Below are 25,280 nucleotides of genomic sequence, written 5' to 3' on the forward strand. Positions count from 1 at the left end.
GCCATAAGCCACATACAGTGCCTTGGAAAAAGTACTCATACCCCTGTAAATTTTCCACATTTTGTCATGTTACAACCAAAAGTGTAAATGTATTTTATTGGGAATTTATGTGATGGACCAACACAAAGTGGCACATAATTGTGAAGTGGAAGGTAAAATGATAAAATGGTTTTCAACATTTTTTACAAATATCTGAAAACTACGGCATGCATTTGTATTCCCCCCCCACCCAAGTCAATACTTCGTAGAACCACCTTTCACTGCAATTACAGCTGCAAGTCTTTTTGGGTATGTCTCTACCAGATTTGCACATCTAGAGAGTGAACTTTTTTCCCAATCTTTCTTTGCAAAATAGTTCAAGCTCTGTCAGAGATTGTATGGAGAGAGTCTGTGAGCAGCAATTTTCAAGTCTTGCCACAGATTCTCAATTGGATTTAGGTCTGGACTTTGACTAGGCCATTCTAACACATGAATATGCTTTGATCTAAACCACATATGTGAAACACAAGGCCCGCCAGGCCTCGTCATGTGGCCCTCACATCCAGTTTTGCAGCTGAAATATAAGGGGAACTCCATTTTGCAGCCTCAGGCTCTTGTGCTCCTGCTATCACTTATAAAACAATAAGTAAATACAGAAGTCTTATGTGTTTATAAAAAAGGGACAGCTTTGCTCTCACGGATCCTGTAACTAACAGATCCCTGCACGCACTCATGGCAGGGATGGATCTCCAGAACCTGAGAGAGGGAAACAGTCTTCCTGCAAGGGGAGGCAAAGTTGCCTACACAGATAGGTACTAGAGCCGGGCCAGGTAGGAGAAAGATGCAAGGAAGCTTTGAGGGGATGGTTGGTTGCACATAGTGCATAGCACATCGCTAACCTCTCTGCACCCAGCTGAACCCTGCACACTGTACGTAATGCACTTCTGAACCCAGCACTGTACATAACGCACCCCTGAACTCTGCACATAAGGAACCCCAGGAACTGCACTCTGTGCATAGCACACCCATGAACCCTGCACTCTGTACATAACACACTTCTGAACTCTGCACCCTGTATGAAGCACACTCCTGAATTGCAACCATACTGCTGATGCTGCCCACAATGAAAATGGAGTTTGATATCCCTGATCTAAACCATTCCATTGTAGATCTGGCTGTATGTTTAGGGTATTTGTTCTGCTGGAAGGTGAACCTCCGCCCCAGTCTCAAGTCTTTGCAGACTAACAGGTTTTCTTCAAGATTGCCCAGTATTTGGCTCCATCTATCTTCCCATCAACTCTGACCAGCTTCCTTGTCCCTGCTGTAGAAAAGCATCCCCCCAACAGGATGCTGCCACCATCATTTCACAGTGGGAATGGTGTGCTCAGGGTGATGTGCAGTGTAAGTTTTCTGTCACACATAACATTTTGCTTTTAGGCCAAAAAGTTCAATTTTGGTATCATCTGACCAGAGCATCTTATTCCACATGTTTACTGTGTCCCCAACATGGCTTCTCAAACTGCAGACAGGACTTCTTATGGCTTTCTTTCAACAGTGTCTTCTTGCCACTCTTCCATAAAGGCTAGAAGTGCATGGCTAATAGTTGTCCTGTGGATAGATTCTCCCACCTGAGCAGTTTAGGTGGATGGCCATGCCTTGGTAGATTTGCAGTTGTGCCATACTCTTTCAATTTTCAGATAGTGGATTGAACAGTGCTCCATGAGATGACCAAAGCTTTTTTTTTTTTTTAATAAACTAACCCTGCTTTAAACGTCTCCAGAACTTTATCCTTGACCTGTCTGGTGTGCTCCTTGGTCTTCATGATGCTACTTGTTCACTAATGTTCTCTAACAAACCTCTGAGGTCTTCACAGAACAGCTGCATTTATACTGAGATTAAATTACACACAGGAAGCCTCTATTTACTAACTAGATGACTTCTGAAGGCAATTGGTTCCACTAGATTTTAGTTAGGGGTATCAGAGTAAAGGGGGCTGAATACAAATGCATGCCACACTTTTCAGATATTTGTAAAAAAATTTTAAAAACCATTTATCATTTTCCTTCCACTTCACAATCATGTGCCACTTCATGTTGGTCTATAACATAAAATACACTTACGTTTGTGGTTGTAACATGACAAAATGTGGGACATTTCAAGGAGTATGAATACTGTACAGTATAATCTATATTCCAAATTAATTCTTCTTGGGCTACAGTGCCTGTATAATGGTTTTTTGGTATAGACAAGGATAACAGTCACACTTGTGCACTGAGAGTTACTACACCTTTACAAGGGTTTGGCATTTTTTTAAAAAACAAAAATTGGGAATTTTGGCAACTTACCTGCAAAATACAGAACATTTCTTATGGGATGCACTTTTTTAATAAGTGCAGAGTTTTAAAACAGTACAGAAAAGTTGCATTCAAGGGAGTTGGAAGCCACAAAAATAACATTACTGCTTTAGGTTTTCTATGTTGAAGGGTATCATTCTAGAAAGGGTTCTTAAGAGAGTTTTGCCAAGAGCATGGAGATGCTACACATTAGCTTAAAGTGGCATTAGAGCTTCAGTTATGTTTTTAATTAAAATAACTGATATGTCATACTTGCCTGCTCTGTGCAATGGTTTTGCACAGAGCATCAATTCTCCTCTTCTCAGACGCCCAGTCAGTGCTTAAGGCTCCTCCCCCCGCAGAGTGCCCATCTAAGGAAGCTGCTACCTATGGTGGTCACTCATGCGGGCTTGTTCCCGAGCCAGGCCTCTTGACTCTATTTGGACACACAGCTTGGCTCGAATGGCTCTCTGCCAAGCCTGTAAGAACTGGTGCAGGACCAAGATTGGAGTCAGGTGAGTATTTTGGGGGGGCAGGGGGGAGGGCAACGGCTCTTAAAAGTTTGTTTTCTTTATTAGGGATGCACCAAAATGTATCAGCCAAAAAATGCATTTTGCTGATTGGAAAAAAGGTGCCGATAATGGTCGCCGAAAACACGCAATTTTACCACGTTTAGGGCGCATTTTTCATAGGTCATGTGACAAAAAAAACCCATCAAAACAAAAAACGTGTGCATTTTTGAGAAGTTTTCAATGCATTTCAGGACTGGTTCACACCAATGCAGTTTGTGTTTTGGCCATTTTGCAGTGTGTTTTGGACGCACTTGGCTTTTTTTTTTTTTTGCCAAATTTGCTGCTAGGCAGATTAAAAAAAACACAACACATGCGTTTTTGCTGTATTTTCAATGCATTTCAGGCCTGTTTCACACCAATGCAGTTTGTGTTTTATCCGTTTTGCAGTGCGTTTTTGAAGCTTTTTTGTTGATGTAATCTTCAGGCCTAAAATTAGTTTTTAAACGTGTGCAAAAAACGCAAACACGGCTCTGTCAGTGAAAGGGATAAAGGATAAGCCTGACACTCCCCTTTCATGAGGAGCACCCAGTCAGTGCTCATTACACTGCAAGGGAGGGGACCCTGCTAGTCCCCAGGTGCGGTGCTGGAGACAGGCAGGGAGGGGAGGCGGAGATAAACAGTGTAAAGCTAAAAACAAAAGGGGCTTTATGGCGACTTAAACGTGTAAAATTTTTAAAAGCCTCCAACATTCATAATATCCCCTCTGTTTTAAATACTGTTTTGGTTAAAAAAAAAAAATGTTATCTGGACAAGTAGGATTGCCATGACAGACAAGTAGATTGGAACACCAATTTAGTCCCTGGACAAGTAGTTTTTTCAAAAATTTCCACACCCCTGCACCACTATTTTGTACCAAAATGCAGAGAAGGCATTACGGAGAAAAAAAAAAAAAAAACTTTACCTTTACAACCATTTTAAAAAAGTTCCAGAGGCTCCTGAGGAATTGACAAACAGTAGGAAGTTTCCTATATGGTTGCAAACACTGTGAAATCACAAGTTTAAAAAGTATAAGTAAGCATTCATACTTGCAAAGTTTTGCATATTGTGGCTTATCCAGGTCTCCAGGCTGCTCTGTAGGCATATCAGCAGGATCCGGGATTCTCTACAACCTCTTGGTTGCCATCTCTTCTGGTTGCACAGCTCAGATGTGAAAGTGTTCAACACCTTTCTCTTATTATGGCATTATATTCGTAATTTTACATAAGGGCAGAGACCATCACTGCACAAAATGTGGTCCCCCCCCATTCCTGCTCTGTGTTCTCCCTTTTTTTAAAATACAAAAAAGGCAGCAGCAATAAGTAAAACAAGTCATATTCCTTCTGTACTGAAGTGTATTGTAATTGTACCGTCTCCCTTATATTGTAAAGCGCTGCACAAACTGTTGGCGCTATATAAATCCTGTATAATAATAAGTGGTTGATCAAAGAGCATGTGACAGTCCAAGGCCCTGTCATAGTGTAAAAGGCAGACTAGGCCAGGTTTTAGAGAGAACAGGCACACTAATGGTACAGGTGTGTGCTGGTTTCTTAGGAAAGCTAGGATTAGAGTTCAGGGCATCACCCTCTTGAGAGGGTCAGTATGTGTATATGTGAATGTGCGCAAGGGAGCATAGAGGTGTGCATGCCTGCACCACGCTGTCCAGGACAGACAGAGGCCAGAGCCTGAGAGACTAAGCATCAGGGAGCTGCAGGAAAAAGACCGAGAGAGCAGACAGAGGTGCAGCGTTTTTGCATGAGCACTGGGAAATTGTGTTAGATGGTCAAAAGGACCAAGGCACAAAGTCTGAGCAAAAGGGCCATGAGGCTGAATATTGTTTCTGTTGAAGGTGCAAACCCCTGTGTGGGAAGCTGAGTGCTATGAACATTTTCTTTGTTTTAAAAGTGGGCAGAAAAAGCCCAGAAAAGATATAACTGGCCTGGACTGAACTCACTATGATGCACTACCAATGAGCTAAAGAACCCCATGTTGTCACAAGCAGAAGAGAGTGAATATTGAAACTGAAAACCCAGTTTATGACAAAGAATAAAAAATAGTCCATACAGAAAATTTCTTTGAGGGAATGATTATATCACTTCCCTCATATGGTAGCAGCTCATCAGTCCTCTAATGATGAGGTATTAACCAGGCATATAAACAATCTGAAATATGGATAATGCAAATAGTAACAGATTGGCAAGTATCCGTGTATGTAGAATTTAAATTGGAAAAAAAAAAAATAGGTTATATACTTTAGTTCATGTTTAAACTTCTAGATGGGAACTGCACACATACAGATTTGTAAATAAGAGGGCACTTCATTAAAGCATGCTTACTTGACCTTCAAGTCACTCAGTCACATTCCCACAACACTTCAGATGAGCCGGTATGATAGACCCCTGTGCGCTCGAGGGGTTAAGCCATTCCCCAACTGGTCAGGTCAAGAGTCAGAAATCCTGCCACCCAGAAGTACCCAGAGAGAAGATGACCGCAGCTGGTGAGGAATTTACCCACTTCACCGCTGGAATAAGGAGGTGAGTATTTCTGGGAGTTTAGTTCTACTTTAAGATAGGCTCAACAATATACCAAGTTTCTTCCCTCTCACACCAGTCAGGAAAAAAAAAAAAAAAAAACACAACAAATACTGGATTTTTTTAGCTTTGTTTTTTACCTCTTTATACTTAATTGCATGCAGAAACGGGTGTACATGTAGAAAGAGGCTGTAAAAGTACCAACAATCAATTTGCATACTTACAGCTTTATCCACAAGATTTAGTGTTGGTAGGTGCAATGCTCTTGTATGAGAGGATTTCCAATCAACAGGCATAACATTGCCATAGTTGTCATTCAAAGCGTTCCAAATTCTGAGATGGAAATATACAAAAAACAGTAAATGAACAAGCTGATATGCAATACCTGCATGTACCCAGAGACAATTAGTTTTCTAAATATTTACCACCCCATACTCTTAAGTCTACTCAAATGCACATTTTAGGTAGGTATTCGTGTGTCACAGCTTTATAGCTCTCTAGCAAGATCTGCATTTCATATACTTTTTACTTCCATCTGCTATGGGCACTACAAGCTGGTGCCACTTTGCTGAATTATTGTTATCTTAGATTATGAAGAATCCAGCACACAAAATTAGACTCTTTCAATCGGGTAGGTTATGCAAAAGACTCTGGGTAGATCATACAGCAGTTCTTTGGAATTCAAAAAAAACGATTGTTGAATAGTCTTTGCATGCGCCACACTTTAATAACATTCAGAAAATATTTATTCATTTGAGCAAACATTCTTAATAAAAATGTAAATCAACAACCAACAGGAAGAATGAATTTGGCCTATTTCACAGACATGCAACATACAATTATAAAAATTTGAGATGACTGGTCAATACTTTCAATTGTTTGTACAAATAGTAAACCATGGTTTGCAAGGCATGATGAATGATTTTCCAAGTTGCTGCAAAAATCACATCACCCAATATCTCCTATTTTTGTCTAAGATCAGTAATTGTTATATTTCTATAGAATGTTATATTTTTGTGTACTAAATTATTTAAAGTCTTCCAAAACAGGAAAATGAAACCTTACGAGTGTGTGAGCATCAAAGCACTACCAGCTTTCTAGAAATTATTTTCAGCGAGGATTGCAAAAAAAAACAAAACAAAAAAGAAAAAAAAAAAAACCTATTTGAATTAAAATGGAATGTTTTTGTATACCCAACAACAAAAAAAAAATCTAGGTGATAACGCATACTCTGAATCTGAGTCGGGGCAAAACAAGGGAAGGCGCTGGCTGCTTCCCGGAGAAGACCAGTCATCTGGATGAATGGTCCCGAGCCCTAGATATTTGGGACAGAAAACCCTCAAGCACAGAAAGAAGCAAGTTTATATCAGAGCATTTAGCTGTGATCATCCTTTGAAATTTCTAGGAATTGTGGGTATGTTTTCCCTCTAAATCCCTTTCTAAGCTACCTATGCCTGCATCCATCTCAAAGAGGTTCCACCTGAGCACTGTCAAATCGCAGATAGTGAAATCAGAAAACAAGGCCTGCTGCAAGGACTAGACTTCTTGGCAAGACATGTCACCCAGCAGATGGGGAATCCCCACAAGCGCTGCCATAAAGGCATAGATCACCCTATTCTATCACGTATTTCATATTCTTTAGACCCGGATATAAAAAATTAAAAAACAAAAATAAAAAAAAATAAAAAAAACTAACCAGCCTTTCTACTGCAAACAATTGTAATATTAATGTAATACCTACCTATGGATGGTTATAAAAACAAACTTCAAAAGCCCAAATGAACAGAAGAGTTTTTTTAGAAAGATGCTGTGTCTGCCTTTTTGTGTCGGCTCCCCAATGCAACAGCTATTATTAATTTGGAACCGCCCGCTAATCACCATCATGATAGGAGCTGTCTATCTATAAAGTTTCCAAAACACTCCAATGCAAAAAAGCGTGTATAGCTATTCACCACTATGGTCATACATATGAGCCACCTGTGGCCCCCCTCCCCGGCTGTGGGAAAATGCTGAGATATTTAATCCAGACTCTGCCTGCACTTCCAAACATCTATACTCATAGTATAGAGCACATGAGACCTACCCATTCCTGGCTGGCTACAGGCTGTCTTCCACTGTATCTAAGAAAGTAGTCATGCTTACCACCAATGACTTCAAAATGTCGGCCAATGTTTAGAGTATGTCCATATTGACAATGATGGGATAAGTAGTTTGCACAAGATAGGCAAGTCTCTTTTCCTATCTGTCTCATTATGGCATCCATAGGCATAATGGGCATGTAACTTTTGCAATGCAGAGTCCCACTGCAAGGGCAAATGTTTTCTAATTCCTGGAGTTGGGCTTTAACCACCGAGCCTACCGAGCACTTTTACTCCCTTCCTGCCCAGGCCAATTTTCAGCTCTCAGCGCTGTTCCACTTTGAATGACAATTGCGTGGTCATGCAACACTGTACCCATATGAAATTTTTATCATTTTTTTCACAAAAATAGAGCTCTCTTTTGATGGTATTAAATTGCCACTGGGTTTTTTTATTTGTTGTGCTATAAACTAAAAAATAAAAGCAATAAATTGGAAAAAAACATTCTTTGTTTTTATTATAAAATTTACACAGGTAAACTTTCTCCTTCACTGATGTGCGTTGATGAGGCAGAACATATGGTTACTGATAGTCTGCACTGATGAGACAGCACTGGTAGGAATTGATGAGGCACTGAAATGCAGAACTGATGGGTACCAATAGGCAGCCCTGACGGGCTCCACTGATGGGCACTGACGGGAGCCACTGCTGGGCAATTTTGGGGCTGCATTGATAATCAGTGCCCTGATTATCAGTGCAGATGTCCTCTGTGACACCTGCAAGTTATCGGCACTACTTTTCTCACGCTAGGACAACGTACGGAAAGTGCTGCCGATAACCGGCAACTGTATTTACTTTGTGATCAGCTGTGTCATTGAACACAGCTAAATCATGTGGATAAAAGGCCGCTAGGATTGGCCTTTTACCTTGTCATGTGATCAGCTGTGTCCATAGGACATAGAGATCACAGACAGCACAGGATGTCCTCCCAAAACTGGACAACCATGCTGTAGCTGTGATTAGGCTATAGCCCAGTTGTCAAGTGGTTAAGCTAAGCTCAGACAAAAAAGTTATAGATTTTTCTGAGTGCAGAAAAGCAAATGTAATGGAAGAATTTATTTTCATATGATCCTTTTGTCAGAGGTTTGTGACTGTGAAACTGTATCTTGGTGCACAGTAATTAGCAGTATTTTTTGGAAACTAGTATGGCATTTGTGTACTGTATATACAGTAGATACAGGTACTGTTTAATCCCCTTAAAGCAAACTCCCACTCTTGGGTGGGATCTTGCCATACCCACAATTTGCCATGATGTGCATAGTTTCTGGACTTAATCATGCTCACATCTGGTTACAGTGTTTCAACTTTTTCATTTCAATAATTCTTTATTATTGTTTTATAAAAAAAAAAAAAAAAAGCAAACAAACAAATATAGCAAAAAAAAGAAGATAGGATACAAAAACATATCACATTTAAGTGATCCTAAAGGCTTAATTTTTTTTTTTTTTTTAAATAAACATGTCATATTAACCTGTTCTGTGCAGTGGTTTTGCACAGAGCAGTCCAAATCCTGTTTTCGGGTCCCCGCCAGCACCCCTGGCCCCTCCCTCCTGTTGAGTGCCCCCAACAGCAAGCAGCTTGCTATGTGGGCACCCGAGCATGCACACTCCACAGCTTTGAGTGTCCATTCACACATGGAGCCGCGGCTCGTCTCCGCACCCTCTCTCCTCATTGGCTCACTGGCTGTGATTGAAAGCAGAGGGAGCCAGACTCCCTCTGTCTCCCCTCCCCTGCTTTCTCAGCCAATGAGGAGAGGGAGTCCTGGGATAGCTAAGACTCTAGTGCATATCAATGGATCGTGAGGGGGCTTAGGTGAGTAATAGTGGGGGCTGACGGGGATACAGCACAGAGAAGGTTTTTACCTTCATGCATAGAATGCATGAAGGTAAAAAGGGCCTTGACCCTTTGCAACCACTTTAAAGGATAAGTTCATCTTTTAGACAAAAATAATAAATGCATATTTTTTGCAGGTAAAAAAAAAAAAATTATAAAAAAAAAAAAAATAAAAAAAATGTGCATTTATTATTTTTGTCTACAGGAGACGGGAAAGCATTGCACCAGCGATCAGTAGATCACTGATGCCATGCAGGTCTCCTGCACACCTGTCAGAATATCTGCTTGCCGTATGGGATGTACGAGCAATCAGATATTCTGACAGGAAGCTTCACTGAACTACCATGGGGCGGTGGGCAGAAATCCCTCCTGAATGTCCCACACACCTAGAGGGTAAACGGAATTGGACAGCAAATAATTAGATAAAATACTGCTCAGGAAGATAGTATCTTTGCAGTGTGATTAGTATGAGGCTTCCTATAGGTTTCATACACACACACACACACACACACACACACACACACACACACACTTTGTAGATGTTTCATGTAAATGAAACACTTCCAGGACATCAGACAGAATAGGGGGCATAGGTGCGTTCCAGTACTCATTAATACCAATCTAGTAGCTAACAGAATATGGGTGACTACTGTTTTTAGGTGTAAAGCCGGTCATACATGGGTCGAATTCCAAAAGAATATTCTTTAGAAAATCTTTTCTAAGAATTTTCGTTCAAATTTCACCTCATTAGTGGGTCACAGAAACGGCCAATTTTCATGTGATCATCAAATTTGAATGATCAGGCATGTTGGAAATTTTTTGAAAAACTAACAAATTTTGAATCTATGATGGGAGAATTGTGCAGGAAATATAAAATGAAAAAGAAATGAGCATGAGCTGTGACCTGGAAAGAAAAGAAAATTCTTGGCCACGAAAATTCTTTTCTGTAGCAACACGAGATGACATTGAAGGCTTGGTTGGTTGAATTTCGAAACCAATGGTGGCACCATCCGATTACAAAAACGCACAAAATTTCCGATTTTCTAAAGAACATTCGTTCAGAATTCGACCCATGTATGGCCTGCATAAGGGGATGTCATCGATACTCAAGTTCAAGATAGCCAAGCTAGGTGATAGTTGCAGTGGGATGTTTGTTATCTTAGAAATAACAAAGAAGATAGAAGGCCACAATTTAGCTAAAGATCTACATGACCACAGAAGTTGATACAAGGTAATCATTTGTCCACAACCTCTCCAACATAAGTTGGAATGAAATTTAAATAAGGTGTTCAGTACCAAGGCAATGTTATCTTTTGCACAAGTTCCCATAAATTAACATTTCTAGTGGATGTATACATGGAGTTTAGGCACTGGATCATGGTAAATGAGGCTCCCTCATCAGTTTCCCATGCAACAAAAAGGGAAGATTTAGTGAAATTGGTCTTATCCTGCAAGATTGCATAAAAGAGATATACCTCCTTTTGCTGTAGTGGACTGTAGATATTAATGGGATACCAAGTGTAAGTATACATAGTATTCCTTACCAAGAAGATGGTATTTGTTTTGTAGGTGCGAAAAAAGTTTAAAGTTTATTCTCTGAATAAAGAGCACTAAGCCATAGGATTCCCCTGGAATACCATTCAGAAAAGGACATATGTGGGACAGCTAGTGTGCAAACATCTAGTGGGATGGGTAAAGTGGTCAGTTGATCGATCCTCATAAGGTTATGGAGCTCCCTTCAAGCAGTTTAGGAACCTAGTATAGTAGGAGCTGCAAAAGGCAAGGTCTGTAGCTTTAAAAGGTGTAATAATAAATAGTCAGATTTTTGCCTGGCACCTGTTCTGATTCTATAATCAGACCAAAGAGACATAGGAGGCTTATCAAACCAAAGCCTTACCTTTGAGAGACTATACAGTAGTCTCTCAAAACAACGTGGCCCACGCCACCTGCTCTACTATGCTTGATAAGTTTACCAAACATACAACGCTTTTTTATGTTGCTACGGGAATGTATTTACAATTGAGTGTAAAGAGCAAAAATTGGAATTGAGTACTGGTATAGGCATGGTGCTAAATAAGTAGAATAGTTGGAGCAACACTAACATTTTGAAAGCTGCCAGACCATGACAGTTCATGCTAAGAGATCTGAAGTATTGATGAGCAAACATTTTGTAAAAAGGGTAAATAGTTTTCCCTAAAAAGTAGTTAACCGATTGAGTCAGTGAAATCCCAAAATAAATAATCCCTTCGTCTCTCCATATAAAAAAAAAAAAAAAAAAAAAAAAAAAAAAAGAGTGGGAAGCTTGAAGCAGCTGTCTCACACTAGGGTCCTCTCCCAAATCTAAAACATAAGATTTGGTTATGTTAGCTTTGTAATAAGAGATGGTATTAAATAAATTTAGGGTATTTTGAACGGTTAACAGAGAAGTCTCAACATTTGTCAACATTAGGATTATATCATCCGCAAAGAGACACAGTATGGTTGCGCTCATCTGTTTGAAAATGACTGATGTTATTGATGGGATCTTACATAGGAGGTAAGTGGCTCCATCAGGAGGTTGAAAATTAAGGGTTAAGGGGGATAAGGGGCACCCCTGTCTGGTGCCATTGGTGATATAAAAAGGTTGGGATAGCATACCTGAGATACATACCTGGGCTGACGGGCAAGTATAGAAGGCCATAATAGCAGAGAGTATACGCCCTGAGAAACCATTTTTGTGAGAACTCTTACAAGATAGATCCAATGAATGCGATTGAACACCTTCTCTGCATCAGAAGCTAGAAGCAGAGAAGGCGTTCTGGTTAACTTAGCATAATAGATTGTAAGCTCCAAAGAGCAGGGCCCTCGATCCCCTCATGTTTTGCATTGTATTGGTATTGTTCTGTCACATGTTCTGTCCCCCTTTGTAATGTACAGCGCTGAGCGAACTATTGGCGCTTTATAAATACTGTATAATAATAATAATAATAATAATGAATAATATTCACCACTCTTCTACTTATTTCTGCGGTTTGCCTTCCCCTGGTAAAACCCGACTGTTCTAAGGCCTCATGTACACTGCTTCTCCTAAACATGAGTTTAGGAGCTTTTGGTGTTTTTTTGCAAAGCCCCTGAACTCAACTCAATAGTTTAGCGTTTTTTTTGGACAAACCGTTCCTCTCCTGAAGTGACTATTCTGCATTCAGAAGATGAACGTTTAACTGCCCCTAAACTCTGCTGCTCCTAAACTCTGGTAAAAGCCTAGGTGTACATGGACCCATAGGCTTTTATTGAGTTGTGTTCAGGGGCTTTGGCAAAAATAAGCCAACAGCTCCTGAACTCACGTTTAAGAGCAGCAGTGTACATGAGGCCTAAGTGTATCAAAGTAGGCAGAACATCCACCAGGCAGAACGTAAGTAATTTTGCATATAGTTTCAGATCATTGTTCAATAGCAAAATAGGCCTGAAGTTTTGAGAAGTGTTAGCAGTCTTACGTGGTTTAGGCAAGGTTATAACAAGAGCCTTAAGCATTTCTTGGGGAAAGTAAGAGGAGGCCGCAGAAGAGCTGCACGTTTTTGCTAGATAACGGACAAGAATATTGTTAAAGGTTCTTGCAGAAAGCCGAGGGTGGAAAGCTGAAGTTATACCCTGCAAAGCTCAGTGATGAGTACAGAAAGCTGATTGGAGAGAAGGAATATTGCGCACCCCCCCCCCCTCACATCCACACACAAAGCTGAGGCTTTCAGTCACATGCTGTGTGCTTGAGTTTCCTCTCCTGTCATCTTTTTTTCTCTTGGTGTGAAAAAAGCAGAGGAATGACCCAGCAGACAGAAACGACACTTGGTGCTCTTAACTGAGGTAAGTACACACTATAAAAGGATATGCTTTGCTCACAATCACTTTAACTGGGGGCATGATTTTGTAGATGTGGTTAAAAATTAGCATGGTCTGTACGATATCTTCATATTTCATTTTGAAAATTAGGTTAGCTTATGTAAAAGCTAGGTTGGAAAATAAACTGTGCAGAAAAAGCATGAGTGGGAAACAAATTACGCTGGTGGGAAAACATTGTTGCAAATAAACTGCTGAAACATGTACTGCATGTAATTACATCACAATGAACCAAGGGATGAGAGCAGTATTCCAATTATATTTTCTTAGTTAGGAGAGTTTTAGTTCAACCAATAGAAAAAAAATATAAAATCTCCATATCCACAATCATATTTCTACAAGTTGATCAAGGGGAAAGCAAAAAACAAAAAAAAAAAACACAAAAAAACACACACACACACACACACACACACGAAGTAGGATTCAATTTGCTGCCGGATTCCCCAACAGGCAATCGTATATTCCCTGAATCAACTACCTCTTGTGTTTTGCAACTACTTTGGGCTGAAATTAAAAACAAATCCTCATCTAAAAATAAGGGCAAACTAAATATTTTTTTTTTTTTTTTTTTTTTAGGGATTTCACATTTCCCCCTTTCTGCTGAATGACACCATACTTGAATAAACTAGAGGTCCTTCTTTGAGTGCATTTTCCACATTAGTGCAGTGTCAAGTCATTAAAGTTGTCAAAAATTTAACATATTACTTAATCTCTTATAAGCTCAAAGCAATATTTCAATAAATAAATGTAATGGCTAGTCAATATACTGAAAAAAACAAAAATAAGTGTAAAAAGCTCCTGTAGTGTAGTTTACTTCATCAGAAACAAACTGTCCAATGGATAAAAAGGTTATTGCAGTCATAAAATATAAAAAATCTACAAAAGAAAAAAAAAAAAAAAAAAATTCTAAGGTTGCTTGATCACCACCCCTGAATCATCATGCTCCCTTACCGACATTCAAGGTAAACTGTCAGAGCAGTCAAATACCCCGTGTATGTATGCTCTGTTTAGTCAATCTTAGATTTTACACAGGGTTTATAACCTGCTCTTCTACTACATGTGACAGTGTTCAGACCTAGTGGTTGGCTGCACAGGCCTAAGCACTGCATCCTGGAAAAAAGGTCACATTCTCACCCATATCCACAAGCAAAAATGATTGTTTCTGGAGGGTGAAAGAACAGGTGACGGTGGAGAGTGGGCAAAGCTCTCTGTGGGTCAGGGTGGATATGCTTTCAAGGGAACCTTCTAAAAACCACGGAAAATAAAAAAATACTGTACAAGAAACCATTTTGTGTTATAACATTTTTAATCATGTGATGTGTAGCACCCTCCTCTAGCTAAGCTGCTGAGTTAAAGAAGAGTTTCACCCAAAAGCAGAAACTCCGCTTTTCTGCCTCCCCCTTCCACTGCCACATTTGGCATCTTTTGGGTGGAGCTGGTACCTGATTTTGGCGGGTACCCGCTCCCACTTCCGGATCAGCTCGCTGCAACAAGTTCGGCATCCCTCGCAGCCCTCTGGGACACTTCCATAGTCCTAGAGGACTGCGGCCCATTCGCAAAGCGCAGCGCACTTCATGCATGTGCAGTAGGAAACTGCCAGTGAAGCCACAAGGCTTCACTGCCAGTTTCCCTCAGTCAAGATGGCGGTGCCAGCACCTGACATCCGTCTGAAGAATCAGCTTAGGGTGAGGACACCACTGGATGCATGGACAGGTAAGTGCCCTACTATTAAATGTCAGCAGCTACAGTAGTTGTAACTGCTGACTTTATTTTTTTGGGGGAGGTTGCGGGGGCCAGAACTCTGCTTTAACTGCTGCCGACCACCTCATGAGTATGGCAGTATCTCACACATGATCCAGCTCTTTAAAAAGGTAGGGGGCATGGACATGTGCCGGCCCTGGCTGTACTGTGATTAGTTACAGCACAAGCCGATCAGCAGGTCCCCGCCAATGATTGATGGCTGGGACCCGCAGATCGGCAAAGAGGAAGAAGGGATAGAGCTCTGTGTTGGTTAAAATCATTGACAGCGGGGATGAAGCGGTTTTTGTTTCCCTGCAAAACAGGGAATAAAAAGCCGGCACATCCCTTAGTAAAAACAGCACACAGTGAATACACAAAGCACTGTTAGGCACACAGTTAATACTTTGCTTACCCCTAGATGTTAACCCCCTACTAGCCAGTGCTATTAGTACAGTATCAGCACTGATCACTGTATTAGTGTAACTGGTTTCCACAAAGTGTCAGATCTCCTAGATTGTAAGCTCCAAGGAGCAGGGCCCTCCTATCCCTCTTGTATTGAACTGTACTGTTGCTGTATTGTCTCCTGTTATATTGTAAAGCGCTGAGCAAACTGTTGGCACTATATAAATCCTGTATAATGATAATTGCCAGCCATGCTATCACAGTGCTGCTAACACACACACATATGTTGAGCACCACTCTCCATCCAGGCTCTAAAACAGGTAGTTTTTGAAGAATGGAAAAAGATATGTTGCAATATGTCGCCAACTTGTTTATTCCATGCCTAGAAGACTTGGTGCTGTCCTTACAAATCATGGAGATTATACAAAATACTAGATGGGAGTAGTTTTTGTTGTGGGGTGGATTCATTTTTGCAATAATGACTGTGAGTAAAACTGAAGATTTTGTAATCGAAGATATTAACCTTACTTTCATGTAATGAACTAAACAAATGTTCTATAAAACTCAGGTTGTCAAAATTTTGGAAATTTTTCTTGTGTTCATTGAGATATTGATTACAATCTTATGTTTCAAAATGGGGTGTACTCATTTATGTTGAGCACTGTATAGATATATATTTTTATTTATTTTAACAGCAGCCAGTCTCTGAGATGTTGCTTAAGGAAATGGGAGAGTTTGTATATTAGGGCTGGCATTACTGAGAAAGTCAAAGCAGGATACTTTCCAAATTGGTGACTGCAGAATCATCAGACCAAGCATCAAACTGTCAAGCACCCACCTCTGCTCCTTTATTTTCAGCTGTCACCTGGCATCTTCAACATGACCTTAATGCAGGCCATAGATGGGGAGAAAAACGGCAGATTTTTTCTTTTAAAAAACAAAAATTCGGTCGTTCAAGCGGCTGACATTACCATCAATGGTAAAAAAAAAAAAAAAAAAAAAAAAAAAAAAAACCGGCCGATTTTCATCCCTTCTACAGCCGGCAAAAAGTGTCCCTACAGAGAGCTCCGCTATTTGACAGTTCTCTGATAGTTCCTTCACATTTACAGCGGTTGAAACATTGTATCTATTTGTTTCCATTTAGGATACAGATGTTTTTATTCGGAAACAAATAGATACATTGTTGCAACCGCTGTAAATGTCAAAGAACTGTCAGAGAACTGTCAGAAATAGCGGAGCTCTCTGCAGAGACACTTTTTGCTGGAGTGGAATTCTTCTACATCCTCATCCTCCTCCTCCTCCTCTTCTTCACCCTCATCCTCCTCCTCCTCCTCTTCTTCACCCTCATCCTCCTCCTCCTCCTCTTCTTCACCCTCATCCTCCTCATCCTCCTCTTCTTCACCCTCATCCTCCTCTTCACCCTCATCCTCCTCTTCTTCACCCTCATCCTCCTCCTCCTCTTCTTCACCCTCTTCTTCATCCTCTTCTTCACCCTCATCCTCCTCCTCCTCTTCTTCACCCTCTTCTTCATCCTCTTCTTCATCCTCTTCTTCATCCTCTTCTTCATCCTCTTCTTCATCCTCTTCTTCTTCTTGTCTTCCTCTTGCAGGTCACTGCTCATGCGCAGATTTTTTATCGGCAAAAAATCGGCCGATTTGCCCACCAATTGCCGCGAAAATCGGCCGATCAGCAAAATCGGCCGATTTTTTTCCAACTTTACAGAAAAAAAAAAAACGGCCAAAATACCGAAAAACGGCCGACCAAATAGCCCACTAATGATCCGAAAATCGGCCGATTTTATTTTTGGCCGAAAAATCGGCCGATTTTCAACCCATCTATGGCCTGCATAAGGCTCCATGCACACTGGGCGTTTTAATGATGCTGGTAATGTTAGCTGTGTAAAGTCACGTCAAAAACGTGAGTTTTTCAGCATTCTTGCATTAGCGTTTAGCCGTGTTTTTTTGGGTTTGCGGTTAGGGTTTTTTTTACAAAAAAAAAAATCTGGAAGGGGAAGGGTAAAAAAAAAAAAAAAAAAAAAAAAAAAATGCAGTTTGCTGCGATTTACCGTATTTTTCAGCATTAGAGCGTTTTTAAGCTAAAAAAACTCCTCAACAATCCCACTAGTCCTGGGGTTTTTTGAGCCAGAAGAAAAAAAAAATGTTGATTACAGTCTGTGTGCGCATGAACACATAGGATAACATGCTGGGAGGGTTTACTGGCTGTACAAATTCTCACATATGACAATTCTGACAATTCTCACATATGTAATAAGCCATTTTTTTCACTAGAAAATTATTTACAACCCCCAAACATATATTTAAGCATAGGCCCTAGAGAATAACATGGTCGGTGGTGCAATGTTTTATGTCACACAGTATTTGCGCAGCAGTTTTTCAAATGCTAATTTTTTGGAAAAAATACGACAATGAATTTTAGTGGACACAAAACACAATATAACACCCAATTTTTGGTAAAATATAAAAGATATTACGCTGAGTAAATAAATACCAAAACACGCTTTAAAATTGCGGCAAACTATGGTACATTAAATTAAAGCATCTTCTATGGATAAAGACCCTTACAGGTTACCACTTTAACTGCCTCCCACCCGCCATATAGTAAAATGACGGGCGCAAGGCGGCTCTCTCGTTCAGGGAGGACGTCATATGACGTCCTCCCATTCTAACTGCGCATGCGCGGCTTCCGGAGCGTGCAGCACAGCGATCGGCAGTGCGCTGTGTCCCTCAGACACAGCGGATCAACGGAAAGAGCCAAAGATGTCGGCTCGGTCATGTGATCAGCTGTGTCCAATCATAGCTGATCGCATGTAAATAGGGAAATGCCGATTATCGGCATTTCTCTCCTCATGAGCTGTCATGTTGACAGATCGAGAGGAGAGCCGGTAATCGGCATCCCTCAGAGGGGACATGTGCACTGATGATCAGTGTACCCTGATGATCTGTGTAGCCCCATCAGTGGCAGCTGTCAGTGCTCATCCATGCCACCTGCCAGTGCCTACCAGTGCACGATGCCACATTTCAGTGCCACCCATCAGTGCCGCCCATCAGTGCCACCCATCAGTGCCACCCATCAGTGCCACCCATCAGTGCCACCCATCAGTGCCACCCATCAGTGCCACCTCATTAGCGCACATCAGTGAAGGAGAAAAATCACTTATTTACAAAATTTTATAACAAAAAAAAAATTTTTTTTTTCAAACTTTTCAGTGGTTTTTGGTTTATGAAAAAATAAAAAACCCAGAGGTGATTAAATACCACCAAAATAGAGCTCGGTCACAAAAAAATGATAAAAATTTCATATGGGTACAGTGTTGCATGATTGCGCAATTGTCAAAGTGCAACAGCGCTGAAAGCTGGAAATTGGCCTGGGCAGGAAGGGGTTATAAGTGCCCTGTAGGCTAGTAGTTAAATTTATACAGGAGGTCTGGTGGTAGAATTACTGCTCTCAATCTGATGTTCTCAGTGATCCCTCACGTGTGTGGTGCAATCGCTGTTAACCAATGTGTGTGGGACTGATGGTTCTGTTCGACTTTGCACACGAGCACGGTGGGGTGGAGGCATTTTATTCTTCATTTAATTTTTTTATTTTTATACTGTCTCTTCAATGTTTAACAACTTTATTGCTATCACAAGGGATGAACAACATCCCTTGTGATATCATGGGCAGCACACTTTAATGAGAGATCCCGGGTCTCTTAAGACTCCAGATCTCTCCTCTGCCCTTAAAAGCATCAGATAAAACCAAGATCAGTTTGACACTATGCTTTCCCAAGTCAGTAATGTCTAGTCTAAATTCTCACGAAACTGGAAGCGACAAAATACTCATCTTAGACCACAGTGATCAAGGACGTTCCAGTTCCAAATTATCTCTATGGTCAGCTAACGGAACGGAAAGAAAGAAAAAAAAAAAAAAAAAAAAAACACACAACAACTGCAGGCATCATCCCAGTATAACTACATCAACCCCACAACATATTGGTATGTCACTGGGGCTGAAGTGGTTACAGATTAATTCCACTTTTGTGGGGGGGAATATGAAAAAAAAAACAAAAAAAAAAAAACCACCTCACACAACAATCCCTTCTGGGTGATCAATTTACATTGCAAAGATTGTAATAAACTTTGTTGTAGATTCCTACCTGTTTCTGCTCTGAAGGAATACCTATGATTGTATCAATGTGCGTAGTGAATCTGAACAGGAGTGACTTTCATTATTAATTAGCTGATGCACCTGCAGTACTCTAATAAAGTGCTCTAATGAGGAAAGTTGCAATGTCATCATCCCTTTAGAAGTGATTAACTCGATGGGAATATCTCACAAAAAAATGAAATTTTGTTGCAGAGCATGCTTAAAATCTGACTTGTATCTTAGTACAAACTTCTGGGAAAATCAGTGAGCCAATCAAGCAAGCAGGAAATGACCTTTCTTGCGAAGTTCTAAACACCAAACTATGTACAGAAGGCCTCAAGGCTGCCATATTGCATTGAATGTTACAGAAAACAATAATGCAGATTGAAAAGGAAAGGTAATTTGTATGCCATGATTACAGTGGATACAAAAAGTCAACACACCCCTGTTAAAGTGTCAGGTTTCTGCAAAGTAAAAAAATGAGACAAAGATAAATCATTTCAGAACTTTGTCCATCTTAAACCACTTGCCCTCCTGAGGATTTACCCCCCTTAATGACCAAGCCTCTTTTTGCTACTCGGCGCTGCACTAATTCAACTGATAATTGCACGGTCATGAAATGCTGCATCCAAACGAAATTTACGTCCTTTTTTTCACACAAATAGAGCTTTCTTTCGGTGGTATTTGATCACCTGTGCGCTTTTTATTTTTCACACTATAAACAAAAAAAGACCAAAAATTTTGAAGAAAAACAATATTTTTTTTACTTTCAGCTATAAAAAATATATAGTAAACTCAAAGTTAGTTATAAATTTAGGCCAAAATGTATTCTGCTGCATGTTTTTGGTAAAAAAAATCCCAATAAGTGTATATTTATTGCTTTGTGTGAAAGTTATAGCGTCTACAAACTATGGTATAGATACTGCAATTTACGCCATTTTTTTGCTATACAGCGCTGCGCTAGTTTAACGGACAATTGCGCGGTCATGCAATATGGTATATAAAAATGAAATTTACATCCTTTTTTTTTCCCCACAAATTGAGCTTTCTTTTGGTGGTATTTGATCCCCTGTGCGTTTATTTTTTGCACTATAAAAAAAAAATTTAAAAAAAAAAAAAAAAAAAGGCTGACAATTTTGAGGAAAAAAAAAAATATTTTGGACTTTTCGCTATAAAAGATGTCCAGTTAAAAACAATTTAGTCGTAAATTTTTGCCAAAATGCATTCTGCGACATGTCTTTGCTATAAAAAAAAAAAAAACCCAATACGTGTAAATTAATTGGTTTACGTGAAAGTTATAGCGTTTACAAATGGCGGGAAATATACTGGGATTTTTAATTCTTTTTTATACTAATAATGGTGGCGATCAGCGACTTATGGCGGCGATCAATGACTTATGGCGGGACTGCGGCGGACATTCTGACACTGGGGGGGAACTGACTTGGGGGTCACTGACATCCCCAGTGACACCAATACAGTGATCAGTGCAAAAAAAAAAAAACAAAAAAAAAACAAAAAAAAAAAAAACACACTGACACTGTACTAATGGCACTGGGGAGGAAGGGGTTAACTTTATTATTCAGTGAAAGGGTTAACTGTGTGAGGGGAGTGTTTTACTAGGGGGTAGGGGTGTGTACTGCACGGAGACACACTGATCCAGACAGAAACTCTTCTGTCCCGATCAGCATGTCAGGAGCTGTCAGGGAACTGACAGAGAGCAGAGCTACTGCAGCCCTGCTCTCTGTCAGTGATTGCCGCTAATCGTCGGGACACAGCCAGTAACGATCGGCTGTGACCCGGCGACTGACATCCGCGGCCGTGATCGGCGGGACAGGTAGGGCGGCGGCGTGCCTCGCGCACGCCCCCTACCGGTTTTGAAAACACACGTTTTAAACCGTGGTTTTGCCCAGCTGCGCCACCCTGCCAATATATTTCTACAGTGGCTGGGTGGCATGTGGTTAATATAACCTACACCTTTAATATAACGTTTTGTACAACTCAGTTGAACAACAAACTGAAATGTTTTAGGTGGAGGGAAGTAAAAATAAAAAAGTAAAATAATATGGTTGCATAAATGTGCACACCCTTAAACTAATACTTTGTTGAAGCACCGTTTGATTTTATTACAGCACTCAGTCTTTTTGGGTATGAGTCTATCAGCATGGCACATCTTGACTTGGCAATATGTGCCCACTCTTCCTTGCAAAAACACCCCAAATCTGTCAGATTGTGAGGGCATCTCCTGTGCACAGCCCTCTTCACCTCCACAGATTTTTGATCAGATTCAGGTCTGGGCTCTGGCTGGGCCATTCCAAAACTTTCATCTTCTTCTGGTGAAGCGAATCCTTTGTTGATTTGGATTATTTGATTGATTATTTTAGTTTTTTATGTTTACTCCATCCCCCCAAAAGATTTCAGTTTGTTTTTCAATTGAGTTGTACAGTTTATAGGTCACATTTAAAAAGGTGGAAAAAGTTCTGAAATTATTATTTATTTTTTTTTACATCACAGAAACCTGACATTTTAACAGGGGTGTGTAGACTTATTATATCCACTGTATTATGATTGCTTGTGTAGGAATTGTATATGCTAGATTTTTTTTTTTTGTCCATGAAAGTGGAGTCATTTTTTTTAGCTCAAGCAGTGGTGGTGCTAGAACGACTTCTCTTATTTACAACCGACAGTCGAACAAAGATCCGAAAGTACTGCTATCGCTATACTTCAAGCACTATGACACTGGACCTTTTGAATACGAATCACACTGCATCAAACCAAAAGTAGCACATTCACTACTTTGGAAACACTGCAACTGGAGCTATACCACTGCGATCCAGTGCAGGCAAATGCCCTGAGTTTGGCATGTCGTTACCTGAACACTGACATCTGCAGTGCATTTTGAACACGGTGCAGGAAATATTCACAGACCGTGGGTTTCCAGCACCGCATTCTAGTGTGAACCTAGCCATAGGCTGCTTTCACAGCACCACGACTACAGGAGTGATTGAGTGCATGCATTATTATTATTATACAGTATTTATAAAGCGCCAACAGTTCGCTCAGTGCTGTACATTACAATGGGAGACAGAACATGCGACAGTACGAAAACAATACAATGTGATACAAGAGGGGTTCGAGGGCCCTGCTCTTTCGAGCTTACAATCTAGCATTTTAGTGCCTATTCCGGCCAACCCATTATAAAAATTGTTCTGCACCAAAACGCATGGCAAATCTGCAAGATGTAGCTTAACCTCTTCCCGTCGGCCCTATAGCCCAGAAATACTGCTACAGGGCGACAGGGATGCGCAAAATCTCATACACACACAATTTTTTATTTCCGGGCAGGAGGCGTGCACTCCCTACCGTGCTGCTATTGGCTCCTCGGCATGTCAATCACCGGGTCTCCGTGATCAGCAGCAGAGCTGACAGGGGAGAAGTCTGTATGTAAAGTCCAGGGGTGGGCAACTGTGGCCCTCCAGCTGTAGAACTACAAGTCCCATGAGGCATTGCAAAACTGACAGTTACAAGCATGACTCCCAAAGGCAGAGGCATGATGGGACTTGTAGTTCACCAACAGCTGGAGGGCCACAGTTGGCCACCCCTTGATGTAGATAATACAGATATCTCCCCTGTCAGCAGGAACAGGCTGCTTTGTATTGCTCTACACAGCAGTAAAGCAGCTTGCTTCCCTAGTAAAACACACACAGCACACAGTTAACCCTTTGATCACCCCAGATGTTAACCCCTCCCTGCCCAGTGCCATTAGTACAGTGTTTATTAGCGTGCATTAGTGTCACTGGGGATGTCAGTGGTAATTATTCAGTTCCCCCCAGTGTCAGAATGCCAACTGCAGTCTCACTATAAGTCACTGATTGCTGCCATTAGCAGAAAACAAAAAAAAAAAAAAGAAATAGAGATATATATATATATATATATATCTCTATATCTCTATCCATCGTCATTCGTAGACGCTATAACTTTCACATAAACCAATTTACACATATTGGGATTTTTTTTTTTTTTTTTTTTAGCAAAGACATGTCGCAGAATACATTTTGACCTAAATTTATGCCAAAATTAGATTTTTTAAAATTTTTGTACTGGACATGTTTAACAGCAAAAAGTAAAAAATGTTTTTTTTTTTTTTTTAAATTGTCAGTCTTTTTAGGTTTATAGCGCAAAAAAAAAAAAGCCACCGAAAGCTCTATTTGTGGGGGAACAAAAAAAAAAAAAAAGGGACATATTTCATTTATGCACAGTGTTGCATGACTGCGCAAATGTCAGTTAAAGTAACGCAACACAAAAAATGGCCTGGTCAGGAAGGGGGGTAAATCCTCTGGATGGCAAGCGGTTAAGAATGAATGTGACCGCCACGTGCCTACAAAGTGGCAGGGTGTTTTTGTGTGTTGCGGTAAAGCGCACAATTTGGCGTGCATTGTCTTAATGCGCCGGTGTGAACGCAGCCAGTTCAAGTACACAGCAATAAGACCCGGATACTCTGGGAGTATACTCAGAGTGTGGAGACACAGCCAGTCTACCTGCATTGTGCAATCAATGATACAACATGACAGCCAGGAACACTCACTCGTCATCCTTCATGATGCCCTCCTCAGTGATGGGCCTGACAGGGGCGATGTGCCCGGTGTCGGTGCTGTAGTTGCGGAAACAAACGGTGAGCTTCTCATCGAAGTCATTGACCAGGTCCTCCATGGACTTGAAGCCTCCCATGATGTCTACGGTGAAGCTGTTGTCCAGCTCGGTCAGGTCCTCCAGGGTACTCAGGCCTCCCTGGCTGCCGGCGGGATTGGAGTTCGCCTTGTCCAGGCTGTTCTTAGCCTCCCCAGAGCCGGACTGAGGACGGAACTCATAGAAATCCTGCCAGTCCTCATCGAACTGGGCTAACGGTGCCGCCATGTCGGGGTCCCGTATTGGGGGGGAGCAGAAGGGACGCTCCCCGGTTCTCACTCTCACCCTGCCAGCAGTACCGGGCGCACACACTGTCTACGTGGGGGCGGCTGTGCCCGGTTCCTGTCTGTCACTCTGCTGAAACTAAGGAACTCTCTAGACGTGTTTACACTGGGACCGTGAGAGCTTCCCAGGCTTGAATGAAGGGGAATGTGGGAGGAGCACAAGCCACGTGACTGCCATTAACTTTGCTGCAGCTGTCCATTTTAGTTTCTGGCAGAGTGATGTCAGCCGTGTTTACCGAGCTACAACTGGATTATCACATGAGGTGGAGCGACTGCGCTGTCCTAGATGTCACCGTGTTTTCATTTACCTCAAGTATACAGAATGAGGACAGAAACATGGTACTGGTTCACACTGCAGAATCTTGTTAATATGAAAGTGATACTAAACATACGCTGTTTCCGTTACATTATCCCTTCTCTGTACATGGATGACGGCTCTGTAATTATTTTAACAAAAAAAAATCTAGGTCCCTTTTTCCTAATGACCTAGCTCTTTCTCAGCCTGTCTGCAAGGAAACAGTGGCAGAAGGAGCTTGTAGTGCTATGCGGCTGGTCAAATGTTCAAAATAAAAAAAAAAAACCTTTGGAATACAGAATAAAAATAAGTAATATCAATAAACTTTTGAATTGTCATACAAATATATATTTGAAATCAAATCTTTACTTTTTTGCAATAACATGGTATGTATGGATTTCTGCCAATCACAGGCTTTGTTATTCCCCTTCAGCCTGTGTCTTAGAATAAGTAATATGTCCCCTCCATTGTGTCTAGTTGGTTAATGGACATGGA

The 25,280-nt window shown here is 40.9% G+C and overlaps 1 protein-coding gene across 2 annotated transcripts in view; it reads right to left on the bottom strand.

Annotated features, from left to right (window-relative positions):
* FEZ2 (fasciculation and elongation protein zeta 2) overlaps positions 1 to 24,653 on the bottom strand; it is a 151,224-nt gene extending 126,571 nt beyond the window's left edge. For both annotated transcript variants that reach the window (XM_089681769.1, XM_089681768.1), the window contains exons 1-2: positions 24,106 to 24,653; positions 5,616 to 5,724 (exon numbers count right to left, since the gene is read on the bottom strand). In XM_089681769.1, the coding sequence (XP_089537895.1) occupies positions 5,616 to 5,724; positions 24,106 to 24,434 (438 nt within the window). In that variant the 5' untranslated portion in view covers positions 24,435 to 24,653. The remainder of the gene's footprint in view (positions 1 to 5,615; positions 5,725 to 24,105) is intronic.
* Positions 24,654 to 25,280: the final 627 nt, after the last annotated feature.

The sequence above is a fragment of the Staurois parvus genome, unplaced genomic scaffold (genome assembly GCF_062004578.1).
Source record: "Staurois parvus isolate SC_StPar_1 unplaced genomic scaffold, SC_StPar_1.0 ptg000277l, whole genome shotgun sequence".
NCBI classification, from domain to species: Eukaryota; Metazoa; Chordata; class Amphibia; order Anura; family Ranidae; genus Staurois; species Staurois parvus.